The 17,497-nt window shown below is 36.4% G+C and overlaps 1 protein-coding gene across 1 annotated transcript; it reads right to left on the bottom strand.

Annotated features, from left to right (window-relative positions):
• Nucleotides 1-4,773: 4,773 nt before the first annotated feature.
• On the bottom strand, nt 4,774-15,983 carry lmx1a (LIM homeobox transcription factor 1, alpha). The gene is made up of 8 exons (XM_051139194.1): nt 15,936-15,983; nt 15,218-15,398; nt 9,034-9,251; nt 7,566-7,747; nt 7,202-7,279; nt 6,789-6,873; nt 5,236-5,394; nt 4,774-5,155 (listed from the first exon to the last, which is right to left on the bottom strand). Exons 2-8 carry the CDS (start codon nt 15,394-15,396, stop codon nt 5,019-5,021), a joined length of 1,038 nt encoding a protein of 345 aa, XP_050995151.1. The 5' UTR covers nt 15,397-15,398; nt 15,936-15,983; the 3' UTR covers nt 4,774-5,018.
• Nucleotides 15,984-17,497: the final 1,514 nt, after the last annotated feature.

Genomic DNA, 17,497 nt, shown 5'->3' with positions numbered 1-17,497 from the left:
TGGACTTCTATGGTGCCCCCAAATTTGAACTTCCAACTTCCAGTTTAAATACAGTTCAGAGTAGGGTTGTCAAAAGGTACAGAGTTCGGTACTTTCGGTACTGAAATTTTAAAAACGTCCATTTCCCGCTCACATTTGAGCGCTGTTGAGCAGATTTTTAAACATCGCTGATTGGCCATAGTGTTCACGCGCTCAACAGACATGACTGTGATTGGCTACAATGATAAGCGATTCACGCTCCTCACCGAGCGCTCACATATAAGCACAACCAGAGCGTTTTAAAGCCGCGTCTGTCAGCGGATCAGTCTATATGCAGATGTATTAGGGATCCGCTGACACACATGGCCGCTCTGGTTGTGTTGGCCAATCAGCGATGTTTAAAAATCTGCTCAACAGCGCTCAAATGTGAGCGGGAAATGGACGTTTTTAAAATTTCAGTACCGAAAGTACCGAACTCGGTACCTTTTGACAACCCTAGTTCAGAGGGCTCTAAATGAGCCAAGGAAAAAGCGTCTTATCTAGCGAAACAATCATTTTTTTAAATTACAATTTATATACTTTTTAACCTCAAACACTCGTCTTGTGTGTGAACTGTTTTTTTCTGGTCATGACAGTTAGGGTACATCTAAAAACTCCCGTCTCATTTTCTAAATTTTTTTTGTAAACCCAGAGTTTACAAAGTGTAAATGCAAAGGAGATCAAGCACCCTTTACAAAAAAAAGGTAAAAGCAGCGATGTAGGATGATTTTGAAGTTGTAGGAGAAAATGAGACGGGAGTTTTTAGACGTACCCTAACTGTCATGGCCGGGAAAAAAAGGCCGGAAAAAAACAGTTCACACACAAGAGGAGAGTTTGAGGTTAAAAAGTATATAAATTGCTATTCATTTTTTATAAAATAGCCGCACACATCGTTTAGAGCCCTTTGAAGCTCCATTTAAACTGCATTTTGGAAGTTCAAATTTGGGGGCACTATAGAAGTCCATTACATGGAGATAAATCCTGAAATGTTTTTTCTTAAAAAAACAACTTCTTTACGACTGAAGAAAGAAAGACATTAACATCTTGGATGACAAGGGGGTGAGTACATTATCTGTAATTTTTTGTTCTGGAAGTGAACTAATCCTTTAAGAAACGTAATAGGAACATCCAAATGTACTGCATAACAGGAATGGCCATTCTATTTATTTCTGCTGCTGGTCAGTAGGAGCTCTTCAGCATTTCAGCACAGAAGGAGAGTTGCACTTGTGCCTAACCAGTCGCATCTGTCCGGGCATTAACACAGCGTGACGCCAATTATATCGCTTAAGAGGAAGCGGGGTCTGCAGCCCATCTTGGCACGAAATGCGTAATAAATAACTGATCAGCTGACTGGATGCCTCCTGGCTGCTATCGTAATAATAACGAGGCTATTGCTACCCGCTGTGACCGTATGATAGCCGTTTGATTATTTTCGTTTGCTTTGGCTGCTTGGCTTGCCAACGCCAGTCTTGCGCCAATAAATGCACAAGAGACGGAGATGCGTGTGCCAGTGCGGATTTAAGCGAAATACATTGAACATGGTATTCCTTTTATATTCATTTATTTATTATTATAAATTGTGCACTGACTGCATCAAAAGGTTATGTGCATTATTGACTAGGCCTATAAGTGAGTCACATTTCTTTCATTGTCCACTGTGAATAAAAAGAACGAGTTTATGAAAGTCATGGGTGTTTTTAGCCTTTTACTGGAGCACCCCCATTAAAAAGTGTTCCCATATTGTTATTATCATTACTGCTATGGATATATGGATTGTCTTTACAGAATAGTTCATAAGCTTAAAGGAGAAGTTAACTTCTTTACTTACCCCTATGTCATCCAAGCTGTTCATGTCTCTTTTTTCTTCAGTCGAAAAGAAATTAAGGTTTTTGAGGAAAACATTGCAGGATTTTTCAATGGGAGCCAATGGGTTGAAGGTCCAAACTGCAGTTTCAATGCAGCTTCAAAGGGCTATACATGATTACAATTGAGGAATAAGGGTCTTATCTAGCAAAACATCTGCCGTTTTCTAATAAAAATACAAATTTCTATATTTTTTGAACCTATGTCTTGTACTAGCTCGACCCAGTGTTTACAAAACAAACGTGCAAAGAAAGTTAAATGCCCTTTACGAAAAGTGGCAAAACAACTATGTCAGACGATTTTTAAGTTGGAGGTGAAAATGAGATGGAGTTTTTCATCCTAACTTTTTTTTAACAGAAGTGCACAGATGAAGAACTAATCACGCATTACTTTTTCAACGTGATTATTGCGTAAAGACGCACATGCGCAATGCAGAACTAGTGTAAGACAAGCATTTGTATTTAAAAAGTATATAATTTTTTTTTTTTTTTTAAAGAAAATGACCGATTGTTTCGCTAGATAAAACCCTTATTTCTCGGCTGGGATTGTGTAGAGCCATTTGAACATGCAGTTTGGACCTTCAACCCATTGGCCACCATTGAAGTCCACTAAAAATTCCTGGAATGATTTCCTCAAAAAACAATTTTTTTTTTTTTTTTGCGACTGAAGAAACACATGAACATCTTGGATGACATGGAGTAATTTTTGAGAAATTTTCATTCTGGAAGTGACCTTCTCCTTTAAGTACTATTTGCCTGCGAGAAACCACTGCAAAAGATTCAGTGCGTCAGTAAATTGTCCGAATGAATTAAATGTATCAATTTTAGGCAAGGCAAGGCAAGTTTATTTATATAGCACATTTCATACACAAAAGTAATTCAAAGTGCTTTACATAAAAGGAAGTAGAATAATCATAAAAAAACAATATTATATTAAAACAATAATAAAAACAATAATCACAAAAAAGGAAGTAGAACAATCATAAAAACAATGATCACAACAATAAAACAAAAAATGTAAAATGTAAAAACTGATTGATTTAATGATTTAAAAATTGATTTAAAATAAATTTAAGACAGTTAAAAACAGAAAATGATTTACATAGTGCAATCAGTTCGGACGAAGCACAGTGCTCATTCAGTAAATGCACAGCTAAACAGATGAGTTTTGAGTCTAGATTTAAATGTAGTTAATGTTTTAGCACATTTGATCTCTTCTGGAAGCTGGTTCCAACTGCGGGCAGCATAATAGCTAAAAGCGGATTCCCCTTGTTTTGTGTGAACCCATGGTATTTCTAGTGGTCTGTTAGGTTTATATTCAGTGAGCATATCTAATGTATTTAGGTCCTAGGCCATTGAGTGATTTATAAATGAGTAAAAGTACTTTAAAATCAATTCTAAATATAACTGGAAGCCAGTGTAGGGACCTGAGGACTGGTGTGATATGCTCAGATTTTCGGGTTCTAGTCAAAATCCTGGCAGCAGCGTTCTGGACGAGCTGCAGCTGTCTAATGGTTTTCTTGGGAAGGCCAGTGAGGAGACCATTACAATAATCCACCCTGCTTGTGATAAAGGCATGAACAAGTTTCTCTAAGTCTTGACTGGAAACAAAACATCTAATTCTTGCAATGTTTTTGAGATTATAGTATGCTGATTTAGTTACTGCTTTGACATGACTACTGAAACTAAGGTCTGACTCCAGAAGCACACCAAGATTCCTGACTTGGTTTTTAGTTGTTTGACCCCTAGCATCAAGGTATGCATTCACCTTAAGAACTTCCTCTTTGCTTCCGAATGCATTGACTTCAGTTTTCTCCTTGTTTAACTGAAGGAAGTTCTGTTAATTTCATCAATGCATTGGCAGAGGGAATCAATGGGGCTGTAGTTAGAACTAAAATTAGTTAGAATTTTAGAACTTTTGACACACACTGTTTGAGAGATTAGATCAAAAGAGTGATTCTTATTGAGATTCTATTCGTATTAGTTACAGTTCGAAACAGCTGACGAAAAACACCGATGTGATTGACGAAATATTGTCGATAATGGTTGGACTTCTACACGGGTGGCGCATTTTGTTTTGACTCTCTAAACAGAATCTGCTCCTAAGAGTCATTTGTTCGGGATTTGAACTAAACCGGTCGTTGAATCAAGAAGCGGCGATGTATTTTACTACAGGTTTCCGTGAATGTCAATGAAAACATTTTTGAATAAGTACCAGTTCTACGTGGAAATACTATTTATTTACTATATTATTAAATCTAATAACCGTAACATGAACTTTTGCTCATGTAAACAAATTGTTCTTCTCTGCTCTGCAACCTCTCCTGACAGGTCCACATGACAGGAACAGACAGTTAAATTGTTCCTGCCCAGTGACTTGTGGCTCTTACATCTGGAGGTCTGATATCAGAGTAAGAAATGTGAACCTGGTACAGACAGAAAGAAGGTTCATTGCAGGGGCAAAGAGGCACAGTATGAAGGGCTTCCTATCTTCGCAGCATGCCTTACATTTTCACCTGACATTATCCTGCATTCCAGATTGACAGCACCAATGGTTTGGCTTTTTGGGTGGTCACATACAAGCCTAACTTGAGACTATAACTGCAATAATTTAGATTGGCTTGATCTAATGAAATCAGTATCACGAGTCCATGGCTGGATGTGGTGCATATTTATGGATATTTCTGATACTGAAGTGTGAATCTAAAGATCTGTGCGATGCTATGCCCTGTGGTGGACCACCATCTGGCTCTGGTAAAGTGCCATAAAGATATGCATCATGATAGGAGGTGCTGAAAGCCTAGACTAGGAATGACCTTGAGTTTGGAAAATGCCAGTTCTCAGTGCACACTGCAGTATAGTGTGTGATTGTTTGTGGATATTAAAAGCTTCACTCTCATAGAGACAAACTGTAAGAAAAATATTAAAACATTTTGCTTTTGCAGTCATTGAGCATTTTATTGTAATTCAGTTACACACATAAAATAATAAATACACAAAGAACATTTTTGATCACAGTACATATCCATTGTCAACAATCACCACCATTTCTAACCTAAAAACATGCATAAGCAGAACACACACACAAGCATACATACACACACACTCTCTCCTCATAATTGTTTCCCAAACTAAAGCTCAGGAGGCGAAATATGAATCTTGCATTGAATACAATCGGTCAATGGGTGTTAAAAGAGAGGGTTCACTGGACGACATACAGTCTCCAAAATGACACAGAGGGTCACTATCTGTGTCGTCAAAGAGTGTGTCACAACCTATAAAGAGAAAGATGGTAAATGGGATGGGCAAAGAGTATTTGTCACTGCATTTTGTTAGGTTAGTGTGTGTTTTGTACCATAGGGATGCATGTGGTCTCCAGGCATCTGAGGCGGGGTGAGGCCTTGTCTGAAGGGGTCTAGCTTGAAGCTCTGTGAGTCCAGACTGATATTTTGCTGGGTAAGTGAATATGAACCTGCACACTCCAGCTCAGCAGGCCGACCTCCACAAGAGGGCGCTGTGGTCATACAAATACCAAGAAAGGACGAATTTAGGCCACATAAGGTCTTTTCACATATAAAACTGTAACAGAATCTTGGGTTAAATATTTTCCATATTTTCCATTGTACATTGGTAAACCCAAGTTAACGTAATAATTGTAATATTTCTGTATCAGCATCAACAGAGTATTTTGACGATGCGTCATCAATTGATCATATTGGCTGCACTGAGTGTAAACAATGCCACTGAAACGAACGAAACTCGAATATTTTGTTGATTATTGCTGCTGAAAATTGTCAATTATTTTCATGTTTTGGGCTGTAATAATCGGTCAGACCGGGAAAAACATTTGAAGTACTACAGACTGTCAAAAGTTATTACTAATCATGAAGAAAATTGCAAAAACTGTCTTGAGGAACAAAAGGCGTTTGTGTTTTGCCAGACTGAACCAGGATTTCCAGAGCAAGAATCTCAACAACATTCGTGTTCATTTCTTAATTGTTATTGCTCGTGATCTTTACCACCTATTAACTTTAGTTTGTCAAAATATTGCACCCTTTCTGCTTACTACGTCATTCTCTATATGATTTAGGAGCTTCCACACGTTTTTTCCATGGTTTAGACAGCATAAATTAGCAGAACAGCCTATTGAGTAGTACATTAACTGTGCAATCCATGCTGTTGTTTACATCCGAGTATCTCCAATATTGCCGCGAATCTGGGTAACTGACCAAATTGTGACGTAAGTGCAAACCCTCTTTAACTCTCGCATTTGTGCATCAGTTGCTAATATGTTTCTTGCTATATCTTCAACTTAGTCCAAAATAACGTTTTTGCACCGTAACTACGGTCTTCATCGTCCCAAATAACGTGCTTCGCCACGGTTTGACTTTTGTGCACGGGAACATTCTGGCAAGAGTCTCTCATAGGTATGAACGTCCTTTCAGTAAAATTAAATGTTTGTTTTAGTTGGACATTAGTCTTACGTTTTTAAACATTATTTACTACTTGTTTCAGAATTTTCAGAAAACATCCAAAAGCAACGTTCTCATAATATTTGCAAAATGATAAACATCAGTTTTCTTTAACATTTGCATAATATATTTTTTTTTTAAAAAATGAAGAAATAACATTTTCATGACCTAATAAGAACATTAGCAAAACTTTTATTAGCTAGGACTGTTGGAACAAGCTAAAATTGTTGTGACTGTACGAAGCTCATGAATATTTAATGAGACAGGAGCTGTTCATTTTATAATTGGTTCTTTGCTACTAAACAACTGGCTGTGACATTTTAGGATGGCATTGTTTGCATAACCCAGAAAGGCAGTGATAATAACAAGCATTAAACATTTCTTTAAAAGGAGGATAACCAAAGCAAATCATGAAACTTTTGTAAACTTTGTATACCAGTGTGTTGTGATTGACTGTCCCGTTTCTCCTGAGGAGACACACTTTGCTTCTGCTGCTGTTGTCTTCTTGCCAGTTTTTTCATCTACGGAGACAATAAGCATGAAAGAGATTCTCATAATAAAAACACGTCCATGTTCACATATAGTAATGAGCAAACTAATAAAAGAAAATATCCCTTTATAAAGGAAAGGAAGGCCGAAAACACACACAGCGCTACCCTGAAAGGAAATCCAAGTCTAATCTACGGGGATCTATACATAATATGTCATCAGTTTCCTACATGAGGCAATAACACAGCTTGTTTCCTTATTGGCAAGCTCGTGTACTGCAGAAAGAGGTCTGTTATCAATTGCATAAGTTGATGTTCTTTCAATGAGTGTGTTTGTCTGTGTCGGTGGGCATCACATTACCTTGGCTCTTTGGTTCTGGAACCAGACCTGAACGACTCGTACGCTCAATCCTGTCTCTGCTGCCAGCGTCTCCCTTACCTTACAAAAGAGAGACAGACAGAGAGAGAGCCATACTGTGACCTTCATGGTCTATGGGTCATGTAGGCTAACTGATGAACTGACCCACACTGGAGTATCAGATCAACAGAGATAGATACAGCAATGCGGTCCAGACCAGCTGCAGCTGCACAAAAACCTCCTTCACTTAAGTTACAGTAAAAGATTATAGATACAGTAAAAGAATATAGAGAGGTATAACAAAGCTTGATGCTTTAAATCGATTCTTAAACTATTGAACAAGACGTTGTCAATTTGAATGGCTGACCTTTCGACATGGTTTGGATGAGACCTCAAAAGAAGCTTTGAAAGCACGTCTCTGTTGTGTTGTGAGGATGGTACGAGGCCTTTTAGGTCTCTTGTGTTCCACATCTCCTATTGCGTTAGACTCTTCTGCAGTCTTAATGTTGTCTTCATCGTCGTCCTCCTCCTCACCATCTTCACTTTTACCTGTAGTTAAAAAAACAGAAGTACAGTATGTAATGCTTAACAGCAAATAGATAACTGGAAATAATAATAACACTATAAAAAACTGAAAATAAATAAGTGACCAGTATCTATTGTTTGAACAGTAAAAATTATTTCACAGGTTTACAGTAAGTATCTTAGGAATAGACTGAAAAAAGTGATTTATGAATGGGCATCTGTATTCAAAACTTTGAGGTCAGTCAGATTTTTTTAAAGAAATCAATGCTTTTATTCAGCAAGTATGCATTAAAATGATCAAAAGTAACAGTAAAGACATTTGCAATGTCACAAAAGATTTCTATTTCATATACACTACCAGTGAATATATTTTAAAATGTAATTTATTACAGTGATTTCAAAGCTGAAGTTTTAGTATCATTACTCCAATCACATGATCCTTCAGAAATCATTCTAATATTCTGATTTGCTGCTCAAAAACATTTATTATTATTATTATTATTATTGTTATGGTGAAAACAGCTGAGTAGATTTTTCCCAGGTTTCTTTGAATAGAAAGTTCAGAAGAGCAGCATTTATCTAAAACAGAAATCATTTGTAACATTATAAATCTTTATCATCACTTTTAAACATTTTAAGCATCCTTACTAAAAAAAAAAAAAAAAAAAAAAATATATATATATATATATATATACATATATCCAAGCTAATGTTATTTCAGATAAATGCTGATCTTTGGATCTTTATATTATATTGTTTTAAGTATTGATATTAACAATAATAATAAAAGTGTTTGTTGAACAGCAAATCAGCATATTAGATGGTCTTCTGAAGGATCATGTGACAGTGAAGACTTGATTAATGATGCTGAAAATTTAGCTTTGATCACAGGAATAAATTACATTTTAAAATATAAAATATATATTTCAATATTTTCAGTCGGATTGGGAAGAACATTTGGAGTACTATAGACTGAACTCAGAACAAAGTATTGAGTAGTACATTAACAGTGCAATCCAATATAAACTTTACTGTTCTTGCTGTACTTTGGATCAAATAAATGCAAGCTTGGTGAGCAGAAGAAACTTACTGTTCAAAAACTTTTGACTGGTAGTGTAGAGTGCTTACTTAAGTACTAAAGGACTCAAGCACTGCACGTTTTGGATGTCTCCTTTATTTACCACTCCTGATTTATATCATCAGATCATTAGCAGAGGCACCATGACCTTACTGAGTGTATCAGATGAGAAAGCCATCCAAAATGAGCAGTGCTGTGGTGCTCCATGACCAGGATTGTTTTAAAACAATACCTGAGTCGGAGGTGGTCGGGCTGGCTAGTTGATTGTGATAGTCTCTGGCACAGAAAAGCCTGTCCCCTGTGAGCACACAGCGGTCTCCCTTCTGCAGCCTGCAGCCGCACACACAACAGCAGAAACAACGCAGGTGGAAAACCGCAGTGCCTGCGTGCATCACCAGCTCGGCCGGAGAGATGACCTCTGCGCAGCCCTTGCACCGTACCAAAAACAACCTGACAGGAAAAGAGACAAAGAATTGATATGCTTTTTTTACGGTAACTATATATACATTTCATATACGTGCTTTAAAATCTTATGATGAAAAGTACAAAGAATGATTTTGTTCTTTCGGAATGTTTTTTGATGCACCATCAGAGATTCCAGGAATGTTGCTGAGTCGCCCCGTCCATCAAAAAGTGAGACAAGAACTTGCCATGTCCCCTCCACCCCAAAAAAAGCCGTGCAGACGCATACCCCCAGCATGGTGAGTGTGCATCTTAGCGCCTGGCAACCAGAGCTGGGTTTCAGCGGGTTAGACAGAGGCGGCCGGCTCCACGACTGTGTCCGGGGCAGGACTCCCAGGGAGGGGGGAGAAAGGAGCTCGGCAGGCCGTGGCTCCAGACGGAGGGAAAGAATCACGCCTCCCGGTGGGCGAGGCCGGTCCAGGGAATGATCTTAACTCGACTTAACCAAACCCAGACAAAGGAGGGAGCTGGCCCAGAGCCTCGCTGCCATTGTCCTGCCCTGGCAGACACCACATTTTCTGTTTGTCAAACTGGCCTGAGATTTCCGCGCCCGGAGGGGGGGACGGAGAGCAGAGCTGTAGTTTAAGGTTTGGGTGAGTGTGACAGGGACGCTTAGAGAGAATCATCTCTAGAGGTGTGACAGCTTCAGACATGGGCTGACAGGTTACTCCTAAATACAAGACACTACTGGCAAAACCATTGTTTTTTTCATGCACTAGTTAATTTTGAGATTAAAGGTTGTTTTGCTTCTGTCTTTTTAAGATTAGTGGTAAGAAAATATCCAAAATACACATTTGAATAATTATTTTATTATGCTTTCAGTTGCAGGTTTCAATTACAATACATACACTAGCAGTCAAAATTTTTGGACATTAAGATGTTTAATGTTTTTTAAAGAAATTTCTTTGCTCACCAAGCCTGCATTTATTTGATCCAAAAAACAGCAAAAGCAGTAATAGTGTGAAATATTTTTACTAAAAATAACTACTTTCTATTTGAATATCGAACTGTGGAGGGGGATTCAATTAACAAATTATAGAAATGTATAGTTTTATTTAGCAAGGATGTTTTAAATTGGTATAAAGTGATGATACAAACATTTATAATGTTACAAAAGATTTCTATTTTAGATAAATGTTCTTCTGAACTTTCTATTAATCAAAGAAACCTAAACAAATTCTACTCTAGCTGTTTTCAACATAATAATAATAATACATGTTTTTTTGGGCTGCAAATCAGAATATTAGAATGATTTCTGAAGGATCATGTAACTGGAGTAATGATTCTTTAAATTCTGCTTTGAAATCACATTTTAAAATATATTCAAATACAAAACAGTTATTGTAAATAGTAAAAATATTTCACAATTTTACTGTTTTTGCTGTACTTTTGATCAAATAAATGCAGGCCTGGTGAGCAGAAGAGAGTCTTTAAAAAACATAAAAAATCTTTTGACTGGTAGCGTATCTTTAAAGGATGATTTCTTAAAATGAGCTACAAAGTAGCACTTACACCAAATTTGCCAGTATTCTGATGGTTTTTACAGATTGTATTTCCAAAAACGTCATGAATTCCCCCCCCTCCCCCCTCAATTCTTTCTGATTAATGGAGTGATAAAAAGACATATGTAAATCCAATGCTCAGATTAGCTAGCTTCTCTGTTCTTTTTGTATTCTATCTATTTTTTTATTTATTTATTTTACAATTAACAAAAACTAAACAAAACAAAAACAACAAAAAAAGCTCTGGTGGGTTAATAAAGGGCCTTCTAAAACCAATCAATGTGTTTGTGTAAGAAAAATATCCACATTTAAAACATCATAAACCATAAACTAAAAAATTCAAGTCAGCTCACCTCTATTCATATAGGATAAGATCTAGTAGATCTAATACTGAATTAGATTGATCAAGCAGTGTTTCTTTAAATGATAGCACCATGATTACTGTATGTTAACGCATTAAGATAAGTTTTCCACTGTGTTTTTTACAATTTGTACCAATTATAAAGCTTTTGGCTATAGATCAGTGGGTGTTATTGTTGGTATGCAAATCTCAGCTAGGTGCATGGAAGCATTGCAGTGTGTTCACGTACAGACAGCAAAAATTCCTCCTCTGATAAGTAAGAATTGAAACATCCCAAAGCCTTGCATTGTTGAGAACTATTAGTGTTGCCCTGGGGTTGCTGGGGAAACCGCTCCGAGTTCTTTAGGGTTCAGGAGGAGGGACAGAAAGACGTGACTGCTGCTCATTATACACAAGAGCATCTGTGGTATGTAAACGCAGATAGTAGAATATGCAAACGGCATGTTTGTGTATTATAGTGAGACTGGATGCAATATGACACATGCTTCAAGATACAGTATACATAGTTACAATTTAGTTCATGGTTACATTGACAAGATAACAAACTCAGCTCTTTTGATGTAAAAACGTTATTGGAACATGCTCTTCAGAGCCTGAATCTATTTCTCAAAACCTATTCCAGAATAAAAATTTCCTGATAATTTACTCACTCCCATGTCATTCAAGATCATGTTATCATCTTAAGATAGAAAGAAGTTAATGTCTTTCTATCTTAAGTCGAAAAAAAGAACTAACCACACGTGACCTTTCCAATGTGATCACAGAGCTCCAACATCACAGAGCTAGTGCAAGATGAGCATTTGTGGTTAAAATGTATATCAATTTTTAAAATTTTTTAGAAAGTTACCGATTATATTGCTGGATAAGACCTTTATTCCTCGTCTGGGATCATGTAGAGCCCTTTGAAGCTAAATTGAAACTGCAATTTGGACCTTCAACCCATTGAAGTCCATTATGGAGAAAAGTCCTGGAATGTTTTCCTCAAAAACCATAATTTCCTTTCAACGGATGAAAGACAGACATGAACATCCTGGACATGGGGGTGAGTAAATCATCAGGAAATTTTTATTCTGGAAGTGAACTAAACCTTTAAACTAGAAATGAGTTCCGCGTAACATATTGTAATCTATATAATTTCACATTATCATTAATATAATTAAAATGCACATTATTACAATTTACTTTTAAACTAAAAACAGATGTTTCATTTTGAAGGCAAACTTTTCTTTATAATACATTTTTAAAGTGAAACCAAAGGGTATGTTTGACAGAAGTGCATTTTTAATGGTATAATTATCTTAAAAATGTGACATTAACTATAAAAAAAATCACTGCATTAATTATTTTAATATTTTATAGCCCCTATATAATAATAGAAGTCACAGTAAGTTAACATTTATGCTCCTAATGGCTCCTTGCTATTTAATGTACATGAATAAATTACATATAATAATATAATATGTTAAAATAATTGTAATAATTTTACTGCTTTTACTTTATTTTTGATCAAATAAATGCAGCCTAGTTGAGAATAAAATAATTTTTTCAAAAACCCTTACTGATCCCTTTTTTTTTTTTTTTTTTTTTTTTATTTTTGGCTTTTTTATACTTTTTATTTAGATAGGACAGTGTAGTTTGACAGGAAGCAAAGTGGGAGAGAGAGAAGGGGGTGGAATCGGGAAAGGTCCACGAGCTACGTTTCGAACTCGGGTCGCCCGCAGCACAATGGCGCTATATGTCGACACGCTGTTTTGGTGCCGACCTGGTCCCAAACTTTTGAGCAATGTAAATGTTTAACAAAGTAAACTTAGATGAGAATTTGGGGAAAAAATGGGAACTGATAATCACTAAAGAAATGCATTCCTAGTCCTCTCATCATAAAACAGCAAGAAGTCTGGAGATTACTACTGTCACTACTGTTTTTTCCCAATTACTAGTCCTATTAATCTAAGCATCACTTCAAATATAAAACAGTCAAGTGTCTGTTAATAGACCAGCCTGCTGACCCATTTAGAGTAAAGCTGCTCTTTACCCTGGTCAGCAAGTGCTGGGTCAGCGTGCTCTCCACCCCTGAGCCCGCAGTTAAGCACTGGGCTACTGGGTAGGAGTGCCAGCCAAGCACTGCGTATGTGGCTAATTGGTCAGGTCAGATATCTCACGGTCGGACGGGCATCAAGCAGGGGCACCACTGGGCACCAACCTATCCAGATGCCTTGACATACTTCACACGCAGAGATCCCCTCTACATAAACCCCCTCCCCAACACACAAACACACTCATATTCTACCCAGAACATATGGCCTAATATTCCACTCAGCCTCAGTCTTCTTATTAAGAGCACAGTGGTCACTTCTCCATCATTATTACTTTGGCTGATGGTCTCCTAATGCGAGTATGCATTATGGGATTTGACAAAATTAGAGTTTTTTGTTGAAAATGTAAACTGGAGCAGATACATCAGCTACTAAAGAAGATTTAATCACGGTGATCAAAACTCAAACAGTGTCCATTACTCGTCTATATTTTCCGGGTCATTGCTCTCTGTCGTTTCGCAAACTGTTAAATACGGAGGTGAGAATGTGCATGTGAGTGTGTGAATGAGAATCAGAGTGAGTTTTGGGGGTAGTAGGGGGTCCGTGCACCGTGTCGATGTGGCCATATGCTGTCCCCAGCTTGCCGTTGCCACGCCGATGGGTCCTGCTAATTTAACACATCTTGACAGCGTGTCAGTAGTGCTGTCCTCCTGATCTAACGGTGTGTGTTTGTGTGTGAAAGCCTCCTCGCATTCCATGGCCCACCGCGACCCTTCCTCCTGCAGTCACCTTGTCTTTCAGGAGTTCTGTGCCAAGTTCCCCAATACACACAGTCTCTCTCTCTCTCACACACACACACACAAAACACCAACACTCATCATAAGACGGACTACAAAAATATTGTTTGTTTAAACAGGTATGCAATTATGCGCAAGTGTAATTTTATATTATAACATTTCAGAATAAAAATGTGTTGCAAAAAATAATATTTAGCCACAAAAAGTTGCCTTGTCAAAATTAATTTAACAGCAAGTAAGTAGATCAGTCTGCAACATCTTAACATTAAACAACATTGCTATCTGCTAGCTATATCCATATATATACATATATATTCAACGTGAAAGTAAACCTATGGGCGAGACTTCCGGTTCATTAGTCGCTATAGGAAAATAAAGAGAATAACAATGTGCAGTAAACGGTAAAACTGTTTGCACTACAAACCAGTGTGTTCATAATTAAGATAATACATTAAAATAACATGTTAAGACATCAATTTGCCATATCAAGCACCAAAACGAGCTGTTAAACATAGCTGGATGCAGATGAGACCGGAAGCCAGACCGATGAAATTTACAACTGCTGCGCCCGTTCCTACACTAATAAGGTGGATAAATTAAAATATTTAAAGTTATTTACTGCATCATTACTAAAGGATGTTTAGATACGTGACCTAAAACCTTAATAACATTTTACTGGCTTTATGTTTAAAGTATCTACTGAGATATTTACATTATGATTATTTCTGTTTATTAATCACGTTAGAATAATGTAGGCTAAGCGATTGTTGCAGTGCTTAAATTAAGCATAATAAAATTAATTTGTCGTTTTTTGGGGGTCTGTCACCTCAAGAGAGAAATAGAACTGATGTAGATTATTTGTTGTAAACCCTAAATGTTTACAAAGCGGAAAAAATAATCTATTTCACTCTCAATTGCATTTCTAGAAAACTACGAGCAGTCAATTTGTAATTTTCCATATACAGAGAAAGGCAAACATTGGAAAATTTCTCGCAATATAATATTATTTTTGTTTTCTTAAACATTCGATTTAAAAAATAAATAAACGGCGAAGACAGGAACAAATATTTGAAATGAAAAAAAAAAAAAAAAAAAAAAAAAGACCTTAATGCTAAAATTAAGTTAATATGAACATCTAGCAATGTGACTGGAAACAAAGTTTTGACTACCGCGGACTCAAGTCACACTTTTCCCGCGTTGAACTTCAAAATTCTAATTGACTCATAAAACGAAATCTTTGTTTATACAAACAGAGTCTTACTTCTGGTAGTCTGTCTTGCAGTAGAGTGTCTTGTTGCGGAGGAAGCAGGTGTCTTTTAAAGGTTCGCGACATGACGCGCAGTGCAGGCAGCGCTCGTGCCACAGTCCGTCCTGCACGCGGAGCAGGTACCTGTCCCGGATGAGCTCATTACACCCTTCACACACGCTCTTTCTCCACATGTCTGGAAAAAAAGACACATTTATAATCCACAACTTCAGCACCCTCAGGGTGTAATTTCATGTGCTCGTATTAGACGAAAAAAAAAAAGAAGTTAACCGTCTGCCTTCTGTGTGCCTATTTACAGAATTGTATTGTTATAGCTGAAATGTCAAATGGCATTCTTTTAAAATTGTAGTTTTTTCAAGAGGATGTGAGAGTAAAATAAAAGCGAGTTTAATGTGAATACTGAAAAAATAAATAAATAAAAAACGAGCATTACAAAATAACAAAAACTATAAATGACAGCAGAAATACAGTTTGATGTTTGATTGTGAGTTTCATTCAAATATTAACTTCCAATCTCTATTAATATTATGCAATCAAACATAAAACAACTTTTAATTGTGCGGCATCAAAATAAATAAGTTGATGCTCATTAATTACTGTCACATGCATCACCATGTTTTATTAACTCCGGGAACTATAGGTTTCTAATGTAGCTACTGTACATGATAAAACTTCATCAAAACTTTAAAAGATGCTATGGAATTAGACGTACATCCACTTACCACTGAAGAGAAAATATCCTTTTGCCGTTCCTGAAACTTTCGACAGATGCTCAGATAGTTGTAAACGCGGACAAAAGCTCCGTATGAAAATAAACCTGTGCGTCAGTTACTCTCTCTCTCTCTCTCTCTCTCTCTCTCACACACACACACACACACACACACAAATCTCTCTCCTCCCATCAGGTAGAGAGTAAGTATACAGACATTGCTTTACAACTTGTAATGAACTCTAGATACTTAATGTGAAAAAATTAATTTAAGGATTGAGTAATTTCATTTAAGCACAAAAAAGTAAAGCATGCATTTTAAACAATAATGCCCTGTTTGGGTTTGAGAGACTCCAAGGCCATTATATTTGCTTGAAAAAAAAAAAAAAAAAAAAAAAAAAAAAAAAAACTTTGGACTACAAAAAAATTAAACATTGATCACAATTGTTGTTGTTATTACACAGTTTATTTTAGGCCTATATAAACTTGACACATCAAACATGCCCTGAAAATTGTTACAGTAATTCTGCTAGGGATCCTTAAAAACGTGTATTAAAAACATAAATTAAATGCATTTTACATTTACAGTGCATTGCAATGCTACTAATTTGTTTAGTCTATTTATTGCATATTTGCAGTAGCTGTAGCTGTGAACAGTAGCTGTTCTGAAAAGTGCTACTTTATGATACAAAAATAATAACTTTGTGTTACTACTGCTTAAGTGCTGTTTTACTAGGTCAAATACACATTAAAATAATCTGAAAAACGAGGTTAATTTCTAAACAAATATATATTTAGATGCACATCATTGGGTTCTCTGTGATACGACCCAAACAGACAGCAAGTGAAGTAAATCCTAAACATTTGTTTGGAGTTCATATTATACAGTAATCAAGTAAGCTACCTAAAATTAGTTTATTTGAATTTTGAAAAATGAATTATATGAAAGAAAAACAAATAACCTAATAACAGATGATTATTGATTTATAATCATCAATTCATATCCTTTTCAAAAAAAAAAAAAAAAAGTTATTTTCTTAAACACGCGGAAGTGAGACTTTCGGTTCATTGGTCGCTACAAGGGAATAATAAGAACAACAACTTAAAGTAAACAGTAAAACTGTTTTCACTACAAAACAGTGTATTCATAATTAAGATAATACATAAAATAATATGGTAAGACACACCAATTTGCAACATAAAGCAGAAAAACCTGTTGTTTTGTACAGCTAAAAATAGGTGGACGCAGATGAGACCGGAAGCCAGACCTATAAAAATTACAAATGGCCGCGCCCACTCGGGAAGAAAAAGGTAAACACGAACACAGATTATATACAGTAGTCAACATTTGAAGTGGATCAAAACCTTTCGTTAAAGTTTCCTAAAACCAAAACAATACCCATTCTTGTCTTAGGACAACTTTGATTAACTTTTTTGATCCACGTATTTTAGAAATACATTTATGAAAAATATTTTAAGACATCAGAAGTTTAGGCAAGAACTCTTTAACTTGATAGTTCAAACTTGTTTACCTTCAGAGCAATGACAGCCTTTCCACATTGAAA

Source organism: Labeo rohita, chromosome 20 (genome assembly GCF_022985175.1).
Source record: "Labeo rohita strain BAU-BD-2019 chromosome 20, IGBB_LRoh.1.0, whole genome shotgun sequence".
NCBI lineage: Eukaryota > Metazoa > Chordata > Actinopteri > Cypriniformes > Cyprinidae > Labeo > Labeo rohita.
This window is presented reverse-complemented; position numbering and strand designations above follow the sequence as displayed.

Excerpts from the sequence above, each read along its gene's own strand:
- lmx1a (XM_051139194.1), bottom strand. The coding sequence starts at position 15,396 with ATGTGGAGAAAGAGCGTGTGTGAAGGGTGTAATGAGCTCATCCGGGAC. Across the intron at positions 7,280-7,565 it reads CATCCAAACCATGTCGAAAG|GTAAGGGAGACGCTGGCAGC; the intron begins GTCAGCCATTCA and ends CTCTTTTGTAAG. Across the intron at positions 6,874-7,201 it reads TCCAGAACCAAAGAGCCAAG|ATGAAAAAACTGGCAAGAAG; the intron begins GTAATGTGATGC and ends TTGTCTCCGTAG.